This window comes from Castor canadensis, chromosome 1 (genome assembly GCF_047511655.1).
Source record: "Castor canadensis chromosome 1, mCasCan1.hap1v2, whole genome shotgun sequence".
NCBI lineage: Eukaryota > Metazoa > Chordata > Mammalia > Rodentia > Castoridae > Castor > Castor canadensis.
This window is the reverse complement of record NC_133386.1, coordinates 76871785-76893617: the sequence shown is the minus strand read 5'-3', so window position 1 is coordinate 76893617 and position 21833 is coordinate 76871785. Positions and strand designations below refer to the sequence as shown.

General features: G+C 42.9%; 1 protein-coding gene across 2 annotated transcripts in view; it reads right to left on the bottom strand.

Annotated features, from left to right (window-relative positions):
* Window positions 1-6631, bottom strand: part of Tbx18 (T-box transcription factor 18) — a 30433-nt gene extending 23802 nt beyond the window's left edge. For both annotated transcript variants that reach the window (XM_020153254.2, XM_074078634.1), the window contains exons 1-3: window positions 5893-6631; window positions 4636-4840; window positions 2505-2606 (exon numbers count right to left, since the gene is read on the bottom strand). In XM_020153254.2, coding sequence (XP_020008843.1) covers window positions 2505-2606; window positions 4636-4840; window positions 5893-6199 — 614 coding nt within the window. In that variant the 5' untranslated portion in view covers window positions 6200-6631. The remainder of the gene's footprint in view (window positions 1-2504; window positions 2607-4635; window positions 4841-5892) is intronic.
* Window positions 6632-21833: the final 15202 nt, after the last annotated feature.

Here is a 21833-nt window from a genome sequence, read left to right as displayed (position 1 = left end):
TATAAATTGTAGGCTGTTATTCATCATATGAATATCATACGAATTCATCATATGTTATTTATCATATGTTATTTCTTTCTTGATCCTTACAAGAAAATTATTTCAAATAGTTTTCAAATACCATGAATCAAGATAAAACATACTTTTAAAAATGATAGTGTATCTAATTAATGTTAATTTACTAATTAAGAAATAAAATATCCTATTCTGTTTATTTATATATGCCAAATATATTGACTCTGTAACAATACATTTAAAAGTTTCAAGTAATAAATAAGATATAAAATTTAACCTTATTCAGATAATTTATTAACTTTAATTTTAAAACTAGAAACTACTATATTAATGAAGAAGAGTATAAAAGAAATTGCATACTTAGATTTTCCATTTGTGTATTAAAACATGGCATACAATTTATAGCAATAATTTGCAAATAGTCTTGGAAAAGACTACCTGCGTAGTATACAAATTTCTTTTTAAAAGAGCATGAAATATTTTCGTAACATCTCTGATGAGCCTCTGATTCAACTATGGTCACGTATTTCACTCTCTTTTGAGCTCAATTCAAAATGCCTTGTATCTTTAACTCCTTTTATTATGAAAAAGTACAGAAGCACAAAATTAGAAGTAATGCTTCAAAACCTTCTTTTAATTGCTATGATGTAATTGTAATAAATAAGTTTCTAACTGTGGGCTTCTGTGAATATTAAATTTACATTAACTGACAATCATTCTTAACTTGACATACCACTCTCTGACACAGAATAAGCCAACTTTTTCCCTAATTCTGATGGAGTTGGAAAATAAAATGGGAACTTCAGAAATGCAAGAATAAAACCAATATAGAGTTAGATGCTCTATCAAAGCCTTGCAAAATTGTGCATATTGACTAGTTCAAAACTACACCCGCTAAGAAAATAAATGCTACATTTACACATTCATTGTAAAATATTCTAAATACCAATGCTAAAAATAAATTTCATCCTAGGAAGCAATATAAGTAAAAACAAAGTTGTGTTTCACAATTTGACCTTTTAAAAACCTAACACTGTAATACTAATATGTGAAATTTCCTTGCTTTCTATGAGATTAAATAAGAATCAATTAAGTAAAATTAAGCATGCAAAAACATATGGAAGAAAGTTGGAGAGGGAAATAAGACACAAACTTAGAAGACAAAGGAATAATTTCCAGTCTCATTAAGAATTACATCTAGAAGGGGGAAGGAGGGACTAGGGAGAAAGATGCAAGGGTGAATCTAATTCTAATTAAGACATTTTGTAAGCACATAACTAAATGTCACAGTGTAACCCTCCCCATACAATTATTATATGCAAATAAAAAATAATAATAATAAAGAATTACATCATTTTCCTCAGCACAAAACTTAAAAGAGAACATGGGTTTCAAACCAAGTATTTTAATGAATTAACTTCAATGCCTTCCAGCTTCTGTTATGAAGTAAATAATTATAGCAAAACTTCCTAATCACTTATTTAATTAAAATACATATTACAGCTTATGTAGAAAACATGAATAATAAAACTTCCCTTTTATTACCTATTTTGGTAGAATTTAATATGCCTATGCTCAAATTAAAATCTGTGTACTTTCAATACCATAAACAGGCTTTGCAAAAACAACTCTAAATTTTTTAAGTGATTAAAACAAATCTAATTTCATTTAAAAGCTTACTAAACACTGTTTATTGAGAGAGAAAGAGAGTAAAATTTAAGTAAGATCCATCTGATCTTGAAAACACTTAAAACTTCCATTTTCTTTTTAATGTTAGCATTTTTAACTCCTCAGAAAAATAAGAGACATTGTCATTGAAAATTTCTGATTTGGTATGAAACTGAAGACCATGTATCTTTTCAAAGTTTACTTGATGTCTAGATAAATACACTTCTTTTTCAAAATCCAAATATTATAAAGGGTTTTTAAAAAATATTTGCTATCAACCAAAAAAGAAGCCAAGGTTAACAATTCATTTCCAGTTTGGAGATGTCTTAATATCACAATGTATTATGAGATTTTTTTCACTTGTATAAAACACTTTTCTCAAGTTAAAGGGGAAAAGTCTACAAACATTTATGATGAGGAATGTAAGACAAAGGAAATGAATGTGAAGAGCAAAAACTCATGAAGGAAATATAACATTTCATTCACTATATAAACTTTGTATTTCCTCTCAAAATTCTATTTGAAATGTGAACCAGTACAAAAAATACATTTAGTTTAGCAATCCCAAAGTGGCCCCTACTAAAAGTCTCAATGATTGAAGACATCTCTGGGTCTATTAAAAGCAAAACAAAAATTCAGTTTTCGCATTTGCTGCTGGAGAAGGCACCACCTCGGCTGCTGGAACCCATGGAGTTGGATTATGGATCTGGAGATTCTAAGGGCATGGGGAAACAAAGATCACAGTTGTCACAGATACGAAGGGCACAGGTCTGCAAAATCCTAGTGTTTTCTTATTATCCTAGATCCAATTATCACTGTACCTGTATCTTTTGTTGTCCACTGGCACAATATCCATGGCAATGTAATACTGCTGGTGAGGATCTAATCCAGAGATCTTCACTCTCATTGCTGGAAACATGCGCCTATTTATAAGGGAGAGAAGAAAAAAGGTTTAGTTTTGTTTGTGATTAAGAATGGAGAACAAAAATAGCAAAGACACCTCTGAAATCTCTATTTTAAATATGGACAATTTATAGTATTCACTTAGGTAACATAATTCAAAGTGTCAAAACATAAGTCATATCAAAACTGAGTTTTAAAATATAATTTGTGCACTCTGTGTACACATGTGTTCCATGTTTACTCAAATGTCAGCATAGCTAAAAGTAAAAGAATTGTACTCTGAGGGAGGAATGGCCCTAAAGAAATCACTGTACTTTTCAAATAAAATCAGTAAGCGCATTTACTTTAATAAATACAAATACTAAAATTACCAAATGGCAGAAATAGAAATTTCAAGTTTCTGAAAGTGATAAAATATATTATAATGTGAAATTTTAAAAGGGTTATAAAAAACCACAAGGAGCCAACGTGCCATGCTATAACCAAACAATATGTTCTTTATTGAGACAGGACTTCCTGTCTGCAGCATGGTAAAGGTGAAGTGCAAAAGTTGCTCTAAATTTGAAAGGTATAGTAAAACTTCTTTATTGAAAGCAGAAACTAAACGCAATGTATATTTACACATCATTCCTCCCCCCCACCATATCTCAAAAATGCATTCATTTTAACCACACTTACTTAAAACTTTGCTAACTAATGCAAATGAAAATCCTCTTTTCTCTTGGCTTTCCAGAGGTGTGTATCAAAGGAGACAAAGTAAAAGCACCTACCCCCTAAAAAGCGCACCTCAGGAAAAAAAAAATGCAACCACAAATTATTGTATATAAAAAACAAATACAGAAGCTTATTCTTTTTAAAAGATGTCTTCTAACGATTTATGCCTAGAACCCTTCCAGCTAATCTCAGTTTTGTTCATTTAACCTTATAACACAAATTTCAGTGGTTATTTACCATTTTTTTTCTATTACAATGCTATTAGGGACCACTTCAGGAGAAAAGAAAGTCCATGATTATTAAGTAAGCTTGAGAACAGTTTAATATGTTGCCTGTTTTAGAGTTATTTCAGTGCACCTGTAAGATAAAGAGTAAAGGTCTTTAACTACATCCTTTATAAGACAACTGTTGCTTTGTGTTGTTGAAGATCAAATTCGGATCATTAATAAAAGCTCTGTGAAAACGTAGAAGGTAGCATATGGATTCAATAAAATATGTTTTTGTAATTTCTAATAAGTTTGGATACTTTTATGCTATCCAGGTTTTTACCACGTGATAAAAACACAACTCCCTGAAAGAGTTGTGTGATCTTTTTAAAGTTCCTTTAAAGGAAGCATATTATTCACAGATTTCATAGCACTAAATGAACTGAAAACTTTAAAAAGCAAATGATTCTTTCCTTCAAATTAGTATGATCTGGCTAACCAATCCATTTATTTTACTAAGCAATGGATGTGCAAATTTCCTCTTTAAAAAAGCACTTCTTACAAAACTTTTTAAAAGGCATTCTTCAGCAAATTTTCAGCTAATGCGTTGGATTTCATTTAGGAAAACAATTTAGATGTGTAACTGCGAATTTACAAACAGGATTTCTTTTTTCAAAATCAGCGTATTCTTACCACTATATGTGATTAAACATGCATTAAGAATGATTGCATCTCATCAAAATATCACAATACATCATGTTCTCATAGTACCAGGAAATCTGATAAAGAGCCAACCTGGAAGCGTCAAATCTGAAGAAACAAATCATAGCTTGCTGACCAGCAAACTTTTTAAAAAGAAAAGGGGGAGGATGAATCTATTCCCTAGTTCCAGAACCGATATTACAGCCTAAACAATTGACCTCCAATCAAACATCAACAGCATTTTCTCCCCAGCATGCACAAGAGAAAGGCCTGCCTGGGCACTGCCTGGTGAGTAGGCAAAGTCAGCCTCAAAAGTGAGCCATGGCCCTGGGGCCTTGTCCTGTCAGTTAGAAAGTGCTACAGGAACTCCTGCCAGGTGAGGCCAGGGCCGGGGTCCTTGGGGGCGTCGATGCCAGCTCGCCCTTACCTGCCGGCCTTAGTGATGATCATCTCCGTCCCGATCTCGTGAAAGCGCTTCCAGAGCTCAGCTCCTTGCAGATCCACCCTCGGGGCCTGCGGTGAGGGCAGCGGGGTACCCGGCCTGGCCAGGGCGGGCGCAGGGGACCCCTTTGGGGAGCCTCCTGGGGAGGCCAGCGGGGAAGCGCCCTGCAGGAAGCCGTCCTCACAGCTGCCTGGACAGCAAAGGGCAGAGAAGGGGAACCTGTGAGAGTTCTTGAGCGGAAACAGAGAGGCAGCCCAGAATACAAGGAGTGGGAGCATAAGGGAAGTTTTGGTGCCATCAGAGCTTTTTAACCGCTAAGCCCATCGACAGAAGCCCGTTCTCCGCTTGCCGAAGAGCGCTCCACGCACCGGTGAGGCCTCCCAGGCCCCCACATGCCGAGCCTGGGAGAGGCGTGCGGGCCGCGTCCACCCCACCCGCCCGGCCTCGGTATGGTCAAGGCCCCAAAAAGTTTTGCATGGCCGCGGAGATCTGGGACGCGCGTCCGATGGAGTCGCAAGCGAGTTCCAAGCGCAGAGTCCCCATTGCAGACCTGGATATTACCAGCGACCCAGAGCGCATGCAGCCAACGCGCCACCCGCCCTCGGCCCGGGTCCCAAGTCCTTGGCCTCCTTTCGCAATAGGCTTCTGGGGCGCCTCGCCTCTGGCCCGCCTGAGGCATCATCTAGAAACCTTATTCCTGCCATACTACCCCGCCTCTAGCCAAGCTGGGGAATGGCGAGAGGAGGGCGAAAATCAAGCCCGCGATCGCCGTCGGCTTTGGCCGAGGAGGAGAAGGGAAGGGAACCACTCAGCCACCCCAGGGAAACCACGTTGCAGATACGCCCTCTTCCTTGTTTGCACAAACGGTTTAGGACATTCGTTCCGGTTTCAGGGGGGTTATGCCGTCGCTCAGCCCTCCATCCCGCCCCAGGCTTTTAAAAGTTAGGAAAGGGGAAAAAAAAAGCACCCATTGCCTGGAACCCCAAGGGAAGCAGATGAGGAAACCACCGATACGCACTGCAGGCCGAGTGTGCGGGAAATCGAGTGGGAGTTTAGCCGTCTGGAGGGTGACCAGATTGCGCGGCGAGCCTTGCGCCTGACACCCAGGGCCAAGGCGCTAGTGGCTGAGTTAGGGACACCGTGCGCACCCGCAGACTTGCAGAAGTTCAGGTTCGCTGCGGCCCGCCGGGACCTGGGAAGGAACGCGCCGGGAAGAAGTTGGGCGGGAAGGGGCCGACTCACCCGCGGCTCCGCGGGAGCCACAGCTCCGCTCCAGATCTGCGCAGCTCCGGGCGGGTCCGGACGCCGCCCCGGCTGGTGGCGGGTGCGCAGAGCCTTCGTCTCCTTGCGAGGAGCCTTTTTCACCCGCGCCGCAGCCACGGCAGCAGCCTCCGTCGTCCGCAGCCCCGGCCGCCTCTTCCGCGCCCAGCTTTCGCCGCTTCTTTTGAAGCTGTTGCTGCTTCTCGGCGCCGATCAGCGCCTCCACGGAGAAGGCGTGTGCCTTGAGGCTTAGCACGCTGCATGGCGAGCCTCTCCGCTTCTCGGCCATCCCCGCCGCCTGGCGCCCGCCCGCCCCTCTCTCATATACACTCACGCGGGCACACGCACGCACTCGCTTTCCTTGCCCCACCAAAAACTGAACAGCTCTCGGGGCCTCCCGAGATCTGTCCCCTTCCCCGCCGCGGGCAAAAACAAATCTGGCGTTTCCTCTTTCTCGCTTGCGTTGGGATCCGAGGAACCAGCGACGCGACCGCCAAGTTTCCTTTCCTGGGTCTCTCGCGCGCTGTCTCCTTCGCTCCCACCCACTCCACCGCCTCCTACGGCTCCAAGATCTGCCTCGACTGATGCGCCACAGAGGACTAACATGGGCAAGAAAACACTCTGCGGACACAAATTAGGGATTGTAATTGAAATTTGTTGCCTTGATCTGTCAGCACTTCCAGGCAGGAGAGCGGTGGGAAGAACTTGCTCATTAGTGTCAATAAAGCGGCGGGGGGGGCGGGGCCCACGGAATTGTCAATCACCGCGACGGCTGGCCAATGAGAAGGCACCGACTCCGCGCAGCCCGCGCCCACTTCCTTACAAGGCAGAAAAAACCTCGGCGTGGAAAGCGCCGCCATCTGGCTTGGACCTGCCAGCTGCGCTCTCCCTGAACCCTGCGGTCTCCCGGCCGCCCATGAGCGGGGTCCGGCACCGGACTCTTCAGCTTTTCTCCACAGGACGTGGAAAGGCGGAAGCTCCTGGTTTTAACTGAGAGCACCAAGTTAGCATATCAAAAAATCTTTCAAGGAACTTTCCATTCTTACTCCCACATCCGTATCGGTTAATGTTGCTACAACGTTTTGGGAGGTGGGGAGAATTCACAGCCACCAGGTGCCTAGTTTCTCATTTAAACATTCCCACGTCTGGAAGCCCCACTCTGCGCGGAACATGGCACTAGGTTTAAATTTTTCTTAGAGAGGTGGGTTAAAAATTAGTTAGATCCTTTATATTTAAGAACAAAATGTTACATTATCGCTCAGTCCTTCGTACAAACCAGTCAGGAAAAGCGTGCTCTTTCTGCATATTCCCTTTTCTTTCAAAGAACTGTAGTTATTTTGAAACCAGGTCATGGGTTTTTAATTGTGTATGTCTTTAATGATATGGACTAAACTCTTAAATCCCTTAAACCTTAGTATACTAAAATAACTATGTTTATTAAGATGTAATTGCAGTTTTAAAAAATTATCTGTGATTTCTTCGATTGGCTACTTTTATTGCAGGCTTTTAAAGTCAATTTGTTTCTTTAAAATAAATTCGAAAGAATAATTGAATGACAGCAAACTATGTGCAGTTTAATTCATAGTTTCATCTCAACTCTTTGTTAGGGTTAACCAAAAAAGTGGTATAAATAAAACAAATCTCTTGTAGAATAAAATTCATGATGCATTTCACTTTTGATCTTTAGTTTAAAATACGCGACAAAGGACTGCTTTTATTTCATCTTGTTTTCTCTCTCTTGTTCAATTACCCTCCGCAACCTTTGCCCTGTTTTCTTCTGACTTCGCCCTAAGCTTTCAGTAGAGGAGCTTCTGGAAGTAGCTGGGACCAACCTTTTTACCTTAGCTGGGGAACTCGCAAGTCCTTCAAGGCTGGACACCACAGGAGCAGCAAGAACCTAGCAGGAGGCGCGCAGAGGCACGTGCAGGCCGCCCAGCACGTTGGCCCAGCAGCCTCCGCAATCACCGAAGACTCCGTAAAACCCTTGTGGATGCCTCTTTTAAATGCCTGAGACACGTATTCCGCCGGAGGGAGTTGTTCGGCATTTGCTAAAGAAAGGCTTTGCCACGGTTTCGGAGCTGGCCGAGAACCGAAGTTCAGCGGCCTCCCGGGTCGATATTTTGTCTTTAAAACAAACAAACAAAAACTTAGTCCCAAGTTTGGCTAGGGCAGGAGCGGACAAGAGAGCAAGCGGAGAGGCCGCTGGCGAGTTTGGGATGGAAAGGGGATGGAACGTTGCTGGAGTTTATGTCCGAAGCTCCCCGCGCTGAGGGAGCTGAAGCCCCCGTCTTCTGCCTGTGCGGTTACAACACCCTGCTCCAGGTCCCGTCTCGGGAGCGGGGGACGGGTGTCGGGGAGAAGCCGAGGAGGAGGAACTCCCTCCCCCGCCCTCCCCCAGGCACCCCTTAAAGGCCTTGGAGATTCGGAGACAAACCGCAGCCCAGGAATGGAGTCGCTGGAGCCTTCGGGCCTACTTGGACTCGGCAGCACCGGGAGCAGAGCGGCTGGTTACTAGAAACCGCCAGGGATAAAGGCGATTCCCAGAAATGAAGCGAGTCCCTTCAACGTGCCCTGCAGTTCAAACAGATTTAGGAAGTTTGAACAGGCCTCCAGGGTGCTCCGATCACATTGCCTCAAACCTTTTCCTCTGCCCCTTCTTTCGCCTTTACCCTTTGCAGCTACAGGCACATATCACAGAACTTTTGGACACACAGGGACTGGTGCCCGCATAACAAAGAAAGCCGGGCCTCACCGACATTCACCATGTCAAAAAACAAACAAGCAAAAAAAAAAAAAAGTTTAGAAATAGTCCGAAAGTGCGCGGAGCGCTTAGGGCAGGACAAGAAAGCTAAACTTCATTGTTCCTGGTCCAAGCTGGGCTTTGGGGATTTTGAGCAATAGGGCTGCCCAGCAGCTTGCCTCCTCCAACGCGGGCTTTGGGACTGAGCAGGACCAGCTGGCCCAGACTCCACTGAGCCGTCATTCGCAGACTGTGCAGCACCCTGAACTTGACTTCCAGCGAGGGCGCAGTGAACCTCTCCTGGGTGGAAGGAAGCTAGCCCCAAGTTGACTGACTTCTAAGTGATGGCGAAACCACAAGTGTTAGCCAGGCCTCTTCTCAAAAGTGCAGCACGTACGTGGTAGAACAGAGCCACATATTTGCGCTTTTCAGTCAAGACAGCAAGGGAAGGACGGAAAGGACGCCTTGCGCGTGAGGGACCCTTGCGACTCGCGTTTGCGCATTTACGGGTGCCTGTGCATGGGTTCTCACGAGTGCGCCTGTGTACACGTCTTCCTGTGTGCAAGTATGCATGCGCTTGTGCACCTGCACATATGTAAACGTGGGAAAGGTCTGTATTGGGCAGTGCGTGCCTCCTGCCACTTGACGAGTGAAAATATCCTTTCCCAATATGAACTACGTTAAAGAAATTATTAAAACTGAAATACACTGTAGGGCATCTTACAAGACCAGACTGACCCTATCTCAAATAAAAGTCACCTAGAGGAATAAGTCTATTTCAGGGGCTTGGTGGGAGAGGGAGGGACAGAAGATTCTTGCGCATCCAGATACAGGATAATGGTGCACACTGAATGCATTTTTTTCATTTTGTAAACTCTCTGCTTTCCCGCAAAGCTTTTTAGCCTGGAATCTGTTTACAAATCAATGATACATGTGTATACAGTTTGATATTTCATCTTTCCTGACAAAACATACTTTAATAATAAATAATTGTTTTTAAATTCCTTAAAGCCTCTTCGCGTCAGGACTTCATTCTCTCTCAGTTTTTTTTTTGTTTGTTTGTTTGTTTTTTTTTTTTTTTTTTGACAACAGTTTTAACACTTAGGTTTGATTTCCAGGACTAGAAACCTGACACAGGGAGGTGTCTTAATCTAGTCCTAGATTCCTCAACATACACAAGAATCTGTTCTTCGGCCCTGAACTCGAGGCGCATCCGGTGGTCCCGAGTTTCCAAACAGGATCCAGACTTACTTCCCACTCATAAAAAGACATTTATTGTTAGCTGAAAGAGTAACTGCACGAGACATACAGAAACAGGCGAGTGAAGGGAGGTGAGTCACAATACAATCCAAACACCAAAAGGGGTACTTATTTGCCTGCGTTACTTTGTAACTTAATCTGAGAAGAAGCTATATCTTAATTCGGAACCGTGGACATCAGACAACGCTGTGAATCACTGGCCAGTGTCACAAACCGCAACTGAGGCGCCATCTCTCCGACCTTCCTACCTTTCTTCATTCTTTGCACATACTTTCTTGTCTCTTCCTGTAATCTAGGTTAGTGAAAATAATAAGTCATAACGTACATAAATTTACAAGAGCGACGGGAGTAAACTCAGGCTGCTGGAACTCCATGGCTGCGCTCTTGCGGACCTCTCCCTTGCCTCGTTTGAGTTGCAGTTGTAACCCCAGGCCAGGTGGAGAAAAAGATGTGGAGCCCGAAATTCCTCCCCACCAGCTCCAGTCGCTGACTTGTACACAGACATCCAGTGTACTTTTAGTTGTCTATTTTGTGTTGTTTTGTTTTCCATTCGATTCTCCCAACAACCAGTGTGATTAGTCAAGACTGAAGCCAACTATTCAAAACCCGCCTAGACTGCAAAGGAACCCTGAGGTCAGACTGGGTTCCGGACCCACAGAGTTTCTCTTCTAATGTTGATTTTTCAACCTGTGCTTGTTTCTCACTGGCGCTCTGGAGAAATGCGCTATTTCCGAGTGGAGTCCCAGGGTAAACTCATCTTTACTCCTTCTTTCCTTTATCTTTGGAGAGGGAAAGAGTCTTTTTAATCCACCACATTGAGGGCCTGTGAGGAAATAATGTACCTGCGATGTGTCCAGAAGGAAACTTCCTCTCTGAGTAAATGAACTTCCCTTCATGATCAATTTCCATACTGCAATTTTTTGTTCACCTTCTTTCTCACTTTTTGACTCTCTCATTTCTGTTATTGATGAGGGGCCAATAAAAAAAATGACTTGAGAAGACCACACTTGTATTTATCACTAATACCAGATTCAAAAATCAGATGGCTTGAAAGAAGTAATGAAATTAACATCCAGAAGTAAATAACTATCCGAAGATGGGTGGCTGTATATTGCTAATAACAATATTGCACCAAACTAGTTTGCACATAAACTGAGGCAATGAATGGGGGAAATGAAACAATATTCCATAACCAGTTTATGGACATTTTAATCATCTGTGCTATACAAAATCTTCTTTAAACTGATGTTAAAAATATGCAGCCTCATAGTCTTTGAATTAAATAATGCTATTTTCTCCATAAACAAAGGTTACCTCTAGTCTGCTAGCTTAACAAAGTGAATTGAAAATGGAACTAACTAAAGGCCCCATTTAGGGAATCACTAAGTTTTGTGCCTGTTTGTTAAGAAGAATGGGTATGTTGCTCAGGCTCCTTAGACCCCTGAGCTCAAGTAATCTTCTTGCCTCTGCCTGTAGAGGAGCTGGGACTACAGGCTTCAGCCATTATGATGGGCTTTTTATTTTTTAAAAAAATGATTATGCCCTCTACTTGGCTGTAAATTGGGCCCTGTTCTTGTATTTTACCTTGGTAGATACCCACAGTTCTTACACAGTGGAAATTTTTTACACATTCATATAATTTGCTGAAAGTGTGAACAATGAAGAATGTGGCTGGAATTCATTCATATTTTTGTTCTGACAGATGAGGCATTTTATTTTCACGACAAGACTTTTAACAGATTAATTTAAAGCTAGCGCTAAAACTGTACAAAAAAGAAGTGAGCCATTGAAAAATAGTATTAGCACTAGGAATGAACCCTGCTCTTATACACATGGCAAAAGTGTGACAAGAAGCAATGGTCATTCTGCATAACCTTTTGTTTTGTTTCACTTTTAATTGTGAAATTCTTCTGTCATTAAAAAGTGTATCCTGAAAATTTAGATGGATGAAAAATAGAAAACAATAGGCATTTCTCCTTTTCAATAGAAAACTTTAGACATTGGCTCAAATAAATTATCTTACTGAAATGTATTTCCAAACTGGGTTTTCAGTAAGAGTCAATGAGAATCTTCAAGCAAAAGGCTAAAAAAAGACTGTTAGTAAACATATAGCTACCAAATAGCTATCTGTTTTGGAAACAATGCTTGTAAAGAATCCTAAGCATATATAAAACTGTATTTCCAAATTCAGCCACATGGAGAAAGAAGGAAAAAACAAACTATCTGAGGCCATGCATAATAGGTGATAGGAATTTAGACTTACTAGCATTGCTAGAAAGACTTGAGCTTTTTTAAAGTTCACTCTTAATCTTTGGTACAGGTTCATTCTCAAATTACAGAAAATGTACTTTAAGAAGCTCTCACTACCTGCTACAGATGTCCAGGAAAACTGAATTATGGAAGTCGGAAACATATGGCAGTTGCCTGTTGCACAAGAAAGGTACATATGAAAGTTATAAATTTCCTTCTTTAAGTCAGCATTGTAAACGCATTTTATAGGGTTCACAGTATGTATTACATCTGTAGATTTAATTTTTGAAATATATGTTTTTTTGAGATATTTGTGGTTTCAGATTCTCAAAGAAAGAATTCATCTTGATGTATTAAAAATAAAGAAAAAAAAGTCTTATAAATAAAAGTAAATGTGTGGAAAGGCAAACATTTTTTTCTGTTATTTCCCAGCTGGTTATCCTGAAAAGGATTGCAGGTCATCTGTTGGCAAAGGATTGCTCACAATGCAGGAGGTACCTTCAGCAGAATGAGCTGCATTTATTGCCTTCCCATTCTGAAGAGGCAGAAATATTAATTTGAGTAAAGCCAGCTTGGGAACGATATAAAAACCACCCGATTAAGAACTAAACCAAGTAAATGTCAAAATGCACTGATTCAATTGGCTTTTTAGGGAAAAAAAATGACAAGTACTTGGCAATCTTTCCCCCATGGAAATATTAATTTTAATCTTAATTATTTCATTTAATACTCTTGAAATCACATTTTGATTGCAATAACTTGAATTGCATATTCAGAGTTATTAATGGACATTAAATACTGCTTGCTACCAAGATATCTCCTGTAACATTCAAAGTTATTTTAAAATAATTCCTCTAGTTTTCTACCTGAAACCTCCTGTGGTATCTTAAAATTCAATTTTAATTTTGTGGATTTTAAGTCACAGTTCTCTTATTCCAGTTTGTTTGAAGAAATGTTAGAAGCAAGTTATGTGAATGGTCTTAATAGAAAAAAATTAGTTCAAAGAAATATATGCTTGTTTTGATGCCCTAAAAGTGAGGCAGGTGCCTACAGGTGAGATCTCCGTGGGCTAACTTCAAGAAAACCGTTCTGAGATTTCTACGATCTCAGATGCTTCCATGAAGGGAAGCGTCCAGACTGGTCTCGGGATTTTTGTTTTTGTTTTTGCTTTTTTTCTCGTTTCAATTCTACTTATTTGGGGGAGAAATAATACAAAATAATAGCAGATGCGCTTCTTCCCCAACAGAAGTTTATTTGGTTGTGTTTTGTATTCCCCCTTGTGATTGCTTTTCTGTTCTTTTCTGGTTCCTATCTTGCAAAGGGCTCTTCTGGGCCAGCTTTTGATCACTGGGTCTTTTGGAGGCAGCAAAAAATGGAGCAATGGAGCGTGTAATAATGTGTGCTCCCAAACAGATGGGGAGAGAGGTAGAAAAGACTGTTAGATTCTTTCCCAGCTATCCATGTAAAATTGGAAACAAGGAAAATGTAGGGGAAATTTCTAATTTCCCTCTTCAGCAAGTTTTAGGCCCCTTCCTGAGTTCCCACGCTGTCCTGCCCAAACCACTTTAAGTGTTTGCTTCTATTCATAACTAGAGTTCTAGAAAGAGACCGTCAACCTGACTTCAATCCGAGAGTAAGCTTAGTTGGGTTTTTAAAAAATATTTTAAACTAGCATTTATTATTTGATATTAATAACAACCGAAAAGTAAAAAAAAAAAAAGTCCAGTTTTCGGGGTACCGTAGCATCTCTTGACGAATCCTGTTGGTAAAACATTCAAGAATTCATATTTCCGATGAGGTACCACACCTGAAATTAAAATCCAGTATGGTTTTCTAAAGGTTATATTGGTTTGGTCAATATCTGCATTTTCTTCATTTTGTTGTTCTTTCTGGTTTTGGTGCGTTTTTTTTTTTTCATTGCTGAAGACAATCTGATTTACAGTTTGACTGAGAGTTGCATTTCTGTTTAGAAGGTGAAACGTCCAAATCAGTTAGCCAAATTATTCCCCGACGGCTCCAATATTGCGCCAGAGTCCCAGAGTCAGTTATTTTTATGTCTGACTGTATTTCAAATGTGCAGGGTGATAAATAAAACCCGCCTCAAACTTCAAACTATCTCAATGTGATGAGGAACAATGACAAAAATTAAACCAGCCAAAGTGCTGGGGTTCTCGCGAATGGCTGGAGCATAAATCACAGTTTCCGCGGCGAGACGCGCGCCTGCTGCAGCAGCCTCTTAGCTGTCGCAGGACCAGCTAGGGACTGTAGCCAGCAGGGCTCGATTGCGTGGGCCTGAATGCAGTACCGACTCAGCCCGAAGTTCTCATTCGTCTGCAGAAGGACAGTGTTGGGGGAGAAAGGCATGACCAAGCCTAAGCGACCCCTCGATTAATGTATCATCAGGAATTCTCCACTGAGTTGTGCCTGTAAAATAAGAGGGCTTGGGAGGCAAATTTGGAGAGGGAAGTGTTGAAAAAGAAGTAAAAAATCCCCGGCTCTCTCTCAGGATTGCAGAGGAATTCCTCTGATTGCGTAAGTTCCTTGAAAGGGAGATTCGTTGCGGCTATTAATAATGAAACCCTTTTTATGGGAAATCAAGGAAGGCGTCCTGGTAAGCTCTCTGCGGCGCCAGTGTAGCCGCTTGGAGTTCGGAGCCCGGCAGCACAAGCACATTTTAGCGCACACGCCCATTCTGGGATCCCGGCTCACACCAAGCCTGCGCCGGGCTTCCCGAATAAAGCGGTCGTCGCGGTCCCCTGGGACGCGTGTGTCGGCTAGGCGGGAGATTCATCCCTACGGGTATCCGCTGGCCCTATCCACCTGCTGGAGAGCCCAGTCGAAGAACCCCAAACCAGCGGCGCTCGTTGGCCACCAGGGTGTTAGGGACCGCGAAGCTGCGGGTTTCTGTTGATAAGTGCAAAGAACAGCCCTCTTGGTGCTAAGTGCACAGTAAGTGCGAAGAATAAATATATCATTTCTCGGGGCGTCTTCTTGAAAGGGCGTCTTAGTGAACTGCGATTCTGAGCCAGCCAAGGGTTATCGATCAGAGCGGGCGCCTGGGCCTCTTCAGTGCCTCCCCGGCTGGCCCAGAAGGGCGCGCAGCACTGGCCGCTGCGCGCCACTCGCCCCGCAGGGTCCTAAAGCTGCTCACCATCAGGCCGCCCAGGCGCGCAAATGAGGTCTCGGTCCTCGCCCCAACCCTTGCATTGGAGGCCACCACTATTTAGGATTACGGTGCGCTGGGTGTGTTTCGTGCGTGCTTGGCGGAATCGCCTAAGGCTGTCAATGTCAGTGACCAAAAGGAATGGGGGAGATGGAGCTGTTGTCTTCTAGATATTTGAATTTGGACATTCCTTCATAATAATTAATAATAATAATAATAATTGGTTCAGAGTCAAGTGAGTGAAAACTTAAGCTACTCCGCGAGGACAGTCTCCACTTTTCAGCTTGCATCGCTCGGAGCTGAGAGGCCACCCGGTCGGCTGCGGAGGTCGGCGGCTATCCCGGGAAGCCGGGCCCTCCGTGTGGCTCCGAGGCTCCGCTACTAGCGCGCCCCCCAGTCGCGCCAGGCGCGGCGGTCGCGGACCTTGGCTGTCCCGGACCTTGGCTGTCCCGGACTCTGGCCTCGCCAGATGCGTACCCCATCTCTGCCTCCGCAGGCATAAGCCGAATTCCCTCGGCCTCGGGCCTCGGCCTGCGCCCTGGCGGATGGCCCGCCAGGCTCTAGAGAATTCAAGGGTAGGGAGAACTGGGCAAAGCTCTGCTTGCTACGCGATTTCCCAAGTGTTTGTTTAGCGACCCCAACCGCGTCCGAGCCGTAACCTCCTCAGCGTTACAACCGGGATAATAATCCTTGCCTGGCTGGCCCGCTGGGTGGCGGCGGATAACATATTCCTGTGGGGGAAGGGGGGCTGGCAGAGAAACTGTGTGGCTATTTACAATCCTCCCAGATTTAGGGGTGGGGGGGAGTTGAGGCCTTGGCCTGCGTTAGGTTCCGACCTCAGGTTCCTCTGAGCCCTCTACACTCCCCATTGCTGCGGAAGGACAGGCACAGCCTGGGCTCCGGGTCCCGGCACGTGGCGCCCTCTGGGGACCGTTGGCAGCATTGTCCTGAGCTTGGCCTGGAGCTGAGTAGCCGCGCCCCGTGCTTCTGCAGACTCTGGTTCTGCCCGGCTCAGGCGCGCGCTGACCTCTAACTTGACTGCCTGTTGCAGCCTTAAGAGATTCCTGAACCGATACCAGAGCTGGGTCCCACCCTAACCCGAGCTGAAAGGAAGCCCCGCGCGTTGCCCTCTTCTGTGGACCCGATGCAGGCTACCCTGAGCCCTTCAGGAGAACCAGCCCAGAGAAGGCATTGGTTTCTGTGTGTCAAACCTCCACCACCCTGAGAAACTAACTCTCCCAACCCCCAACCAAAATAATAATAAAGCTATCTGAAAAAGAAAACATCCACATGTGTAGAGGACTATAACGGGAAATTAAAAAAAAAGATAATCAGAAAGAACCTCAAAGGAATGTTAGTATGTGCGTTCTTTGCACTTAAGTGAAGGTTAACCCAGAGTTTTAATGAAACCAACCAATCAAGATTTAAGTTTCCTCTAGCCCTGGACCAGCTAAGGGATATTTCCCAGTCAAGTTCTCATGACCTGTTACAGTTTCCATCTCCCCAGATGGCAAGCTTCTCTCTCATTCTCTCTCTTTCATGCACACACACAAAAGCACATTTCACAAGTTTCTAACTAGGTCGATTGTTTTAACCTTCCCCCACCACAAAAAATGATAGCATATTAGAACAAAATGTGCAAAGCAATCTGTATACAGACTGTTGATCTAAGGTGGTTATGTATTCTCACTTGCATAGTTAATTTCTAAGATTTTATTTTTTTAAAATGAAACGTTTTAGGTCAGTCACAGTTACATTAGTACACGTTGTGGAAATAAGTTTGCATTTAGAGAAAAGTTATTAGAAACAGCTGTGATGTTAATGTTTCAAAATCCAGAGTACTCAGTATGCCCAGTATCTACTTTTCATCATAATTTTTTTGTGTGCATCCACATAATGCATACTCTCTGTGTGTAATACAAGACACTTGTTTAATAAAGCAAACGATTGTCTGTGTCGGGGAGATTTCGTCCTCTTTCCCTCTCTCCATCCATATGCAGAGCAGATCAAAGACCTGAATTACCTCTGTCTTTCCAAAGGCAGCCAGATGGTGTGTTGATTTTTCTTCAGATTTTTCAGCAATAGCACTCAAAGCATTCAAGAATCTATGATGCAACAGATGAAAGCCCTTCCAGGTAAATTATTGTATTTTTTAATGTCATGCATACCTTTCTTTATTTCATTAAGATTTTGAGAAGCCTTGTGACGATACTTACAATAAACAAGTAAATGCTGAGTAAAAGCTTAGGACTGAGTACAATTTAAATCAGAATCCAGGGTCAAGAAGAGAAGAAAACAAGAAGTCTTATATGCCTGTTGGATACTAGACAGTTAGTTATTAAGGAGGAACATTAAATTTGCCTTTGAGCTTCCTAGCAGCAGGGGTAAGATCTTCATCAAACACAAGGAGGACTCATATCAGTCTCTTATAGTAAGCAGTATATTCCCTAAGTCTGTGATGATGATGAGACGATGATATGAGTTGCATCAACAAATGCTGCATTTGCCCCTGCCTCACCCCAACACATGCACAGATACTCTTCCTGGGCTAGTTTTTACATTATCACATAGAGAGTAAAGCTGCTACTACACATCCAGGCAGTTTAGTGTGTAGAAAGAACTTTGGGATGCAGTGCTGGCTTCTGCACTTGGGGATCTGCGGCAACCTTTGGCAAAGTACTTAATCAAATTTAATTTCGCTCTCTCTCTAACACTCAACTTTCTTTATAAATTAGAGACAAGCTATCCTATTAGTTTTACAAAAGGATATTCAGAGTCTGACACTTTTGTGTGCGAGAAACAAGGTCTCGTTATGTGGTCAAGGCTAGCCTAGAACTCATGATTCCTCCTGCCTCAGTTTCCCCAGTGCTGTGGTTATAAATTTGTGCCACTACACCTGCATAGGAAATGTTTCATGGGGCTCGAAGAGTGGTTCAAGTGGTAGAGCAACTGCCTAGCAAGCCTGTAGTCCTGAGTTCAAAACCCAATACTATAAAAAAGTAGAGAAAGAAGAGAGAGAAATGTTTTATGTTAGGCTATTATCACTGCTTTTATTGTCATCAATGTACCACAAGTGTTGGTTTCCTCCCTTCTTTACCACATCTGCACAGCATTTGAGGAAACTTCTTTTGTGCCTCAGAGCAAATAAGAATGTCTAAGTCTAGACTCCAAAATTGTGGGTATACTCCAGTGATCAAGGTCTCTGAACTCCTTTATCTTCCTATTTGCCTGCAGTGGTTGAAGAGGGGCCATGTTCTGGGAGAGAGAAGGGGGAGTTGGTAAGATGAACAAGCAAAGATAGAAGTAGGCTAATCCTTGAAGCTGCAGACCACTTGTGTCCCTGCACAGTGACCCGTGCTGGCAGAATCACCTCGATGTTGGCTGCAATTATGTCATAAGTGAGTTCCAAACGGGAGTATACACATCTGACTACTTTGGACTGAGAGGGTAGCACTAAGACTTTACAGGTCACTACAGATAGTCAATACTCTCTTGTGACATTCTCCTTTCTACTATCCTCCATCACCCTGCCTTCTCCTGAGGAGAGCTTTTGAATGGAGTAAGTGCTGGGGTTTATGGAGGTAAGCTCTTTGTCCTGGATCACACCTAGGCCTATCCAGAAAATTGACCTTCAGAAAGGTTTTCTCTGTGGGCTCCTCTTCCTTCTTTATACCTGCTTGGCACACACTGAACTCTCATCATTCTCTTCCTACTAAAACTTATGGGTTGATAATGGGTTAAATATTAACCCAGTGTATATATGTCTCTATATTATTTCTCCCAAGTTTAGTTGCATCATAAGCACAAAGGGCTGAGAGTGAGCTCATTGGTAGAGTATTTGCTTATTTTATGAGAGGCCCTGGTTTTGATCAGCAGCACTGAAAAAAAAACAAAAACAAACAAACAAAAAAACAAGTATGAGGACACATCTGTGCCTGTACATATGTATATGTACATGTATCTACCTATTTGAATATATTGTAAATTTCATAAAGTCAGAAGCTGCATGATGTATGCATTGATTGGCAAAGGCCAATTTCTTTCAGCTTGAGGCAGCCCCATGACCATGCTGCCAAGACGCAGCATGTCACAGAAGGATGAGTATGGACTTAGGCTCAGAGAAAGGGGCTCAAAGTCTAGTTGACTTCATCACTGGCTCTACCACTGGGCTGTACTCTCATTTATAAATATTTTTGAGTGAATAAAATCTAATCCTTTATCCACTAATTTGGTATGAAACAAGAGAGGCCTAAGTCATTGCTGTTGTCTGGCAGAGACTGCTAAACTTTAAGGGGACTGGTCCACATATATGTCTTCCTTAGTGAAGTCTTGCCGTCTTATCTCCATGTCAGCCAGAGTACACATAGTTATATTTGTGCTTGAATGCAAATGCAGGTTGAATGATCCAGAGCAAATATACAGCTTACTTTCTTAGCTAATACATAGAATATGGCAGAAGGGGAACAGGCTTTATAATGGCAGAAGGAGAGAAACACATAAAGGGGAGAACTTTTCCCCTCTCCTGAAGGTAGACAGTGTATTGAGCTGGGTCTTCCTAGCCCACAGTGTGGTATGCAGCCAGCAATGGGTCCACAATATCCTGGGAAAGGGCATCAGAGAGGCCTGTCTTCCCCTCTGGCATGGGTTTTCATGGCCACATTTGCCAATTCCTAAGCCATTTCCCAAGGCTTTCCTAGGAAGAGAGAGGTGAAAGGAGTGAGAAGATAGATTACTCTGTTAAGTGTATGCCTCTGGATTCCTCTCTGTTAGTAGATTCCAGAATGGGACTGCAGATAGAGCCAGTACACTGTTCTCTGGAGAAATCCTAGATGGAGAAGGATACTGTAAATTCTCATGAAAAGTTATTTCCTGCTTTCCTCTACCAGTGCTGCCATTGAGACTTACCCCCTTGCTCAGTGCCCTAGGCTCACCTTAAACTGGAGTGAGTTCCTCCAAGCAGCCCTTCCTGCTGCCTGCTGTGACCAACCCACAGCCTTGGCCTAGGCCAGCTGGCTCAGCATTCATGTACTTCCTCCCAGGAAGACTGGCACTTCTTGATCTTCTGCTACTGCTCAGTGCCACAAGGCTCTGGGTAAAAAGCTTGGGTCTTGCATATTTGAGGCTCTACTGATGTGGTCCAGCATACTTGCCTTTTCCTCTTGTGGTGAATCTCTTGCTTCTTTCCCCAGATCACCACACCTTCATAGCAGTAAAGTCCCTTTTAGTGAGCTAATGCACTTTGGCCCTTCTTGTTGAAGGTCTTAGTGCAGTTCTTTCACTGGTAGGCCTGGAGTATGAAATGGTGCTTCCTTTGCACTTTGCTTTATAGTATGGGAAGTCTCCACATACCCACATATGGAGGCCAATCTCTGTTCTCCTTCAGGCCAGGTAGGTTTCCTTGAGTTCAATTGAATTCATATGCATCCACATCTATTTATGATACATTTATCACTTAAGTCCTAAGGCTAATTTAGTTGAGCAAGTATCATCAGCCAAAAATTACTGATTAGTCATGGAAATAAATGCTAAGTATGTAATCAAACAATCTCTGAATAGAGTGTAGCTATGCCATTTGGAACATGACTTTTAAGCTCTCTGTGGAAAGGGAAGAAAACAAATGGAGAAAACACATCTATTCCTAGCTACTTCAGTCTTGAAGTGATGCTTGTAACTTTTGCTCACTTTCTATTTACCAAAAAGTCAACCCCAAAGCCAAGTGTGGTGACAAATGCCTATAATCCCAGAACTTGGGAGGCTGAGGTAGGAGGATCATGAATTTGGAATCAGCCTGGGTTGCACAGCAAGTTCTAGGCCAGTCTGGTATATATAGTGAGACCCTGTTACACACACACAAAAAGCCAACTCCAATGCCCTATGCTTCTGCACAGGAATCTTAGGACATGTAGAATTTCTTTGTGCCCAGGAAAATTAAAATAAAACAATTTGATGACTACCTTTATTTGTCTCTGTTGTAAGTTAGGTAGGAAACACTTCAAGAGAAAGCCAGAATGACCCTGAACTCAAAGGACAGAGAAAGTAGTAAAACCTACTGTTTAGTCAGGTGTAAAAATGAGAGTACCAATATTTAGTTTTGCTCTTATGGAACTGTCTCAAGAGCAAAGTTCTCTTTGAGGTCAGGGAGAATTTATTCCATGGAATTGGAAGGAAGTATCTGAAGGAAGATGTGGATGTGAGGAACCAAAGAATATCCACTTTTTGTGGAGCAGCCATATCAATGTTAAAACCCCTAAAGCCATTGATTACAGGTTTCCATAGTCTTTTTATTACTAGAGTAGTTGCCAGTGACTTAGAACTTAGAAAGGTTTAGCTAACATGTTGTAGTGATACTCCAAAATCCAGGAATTAATTACCTCTTTTCTGGCCTTTTACTCTTAGTCTTAATGCGTGCCGTCAGCACTCTCCCTCCCTACTCTGTCTTGGTTAACATTTTATTTGTATCTTTAATGATTTAACAGATGTCAAACCTTGTTATTGATTTGACAAGGGCTG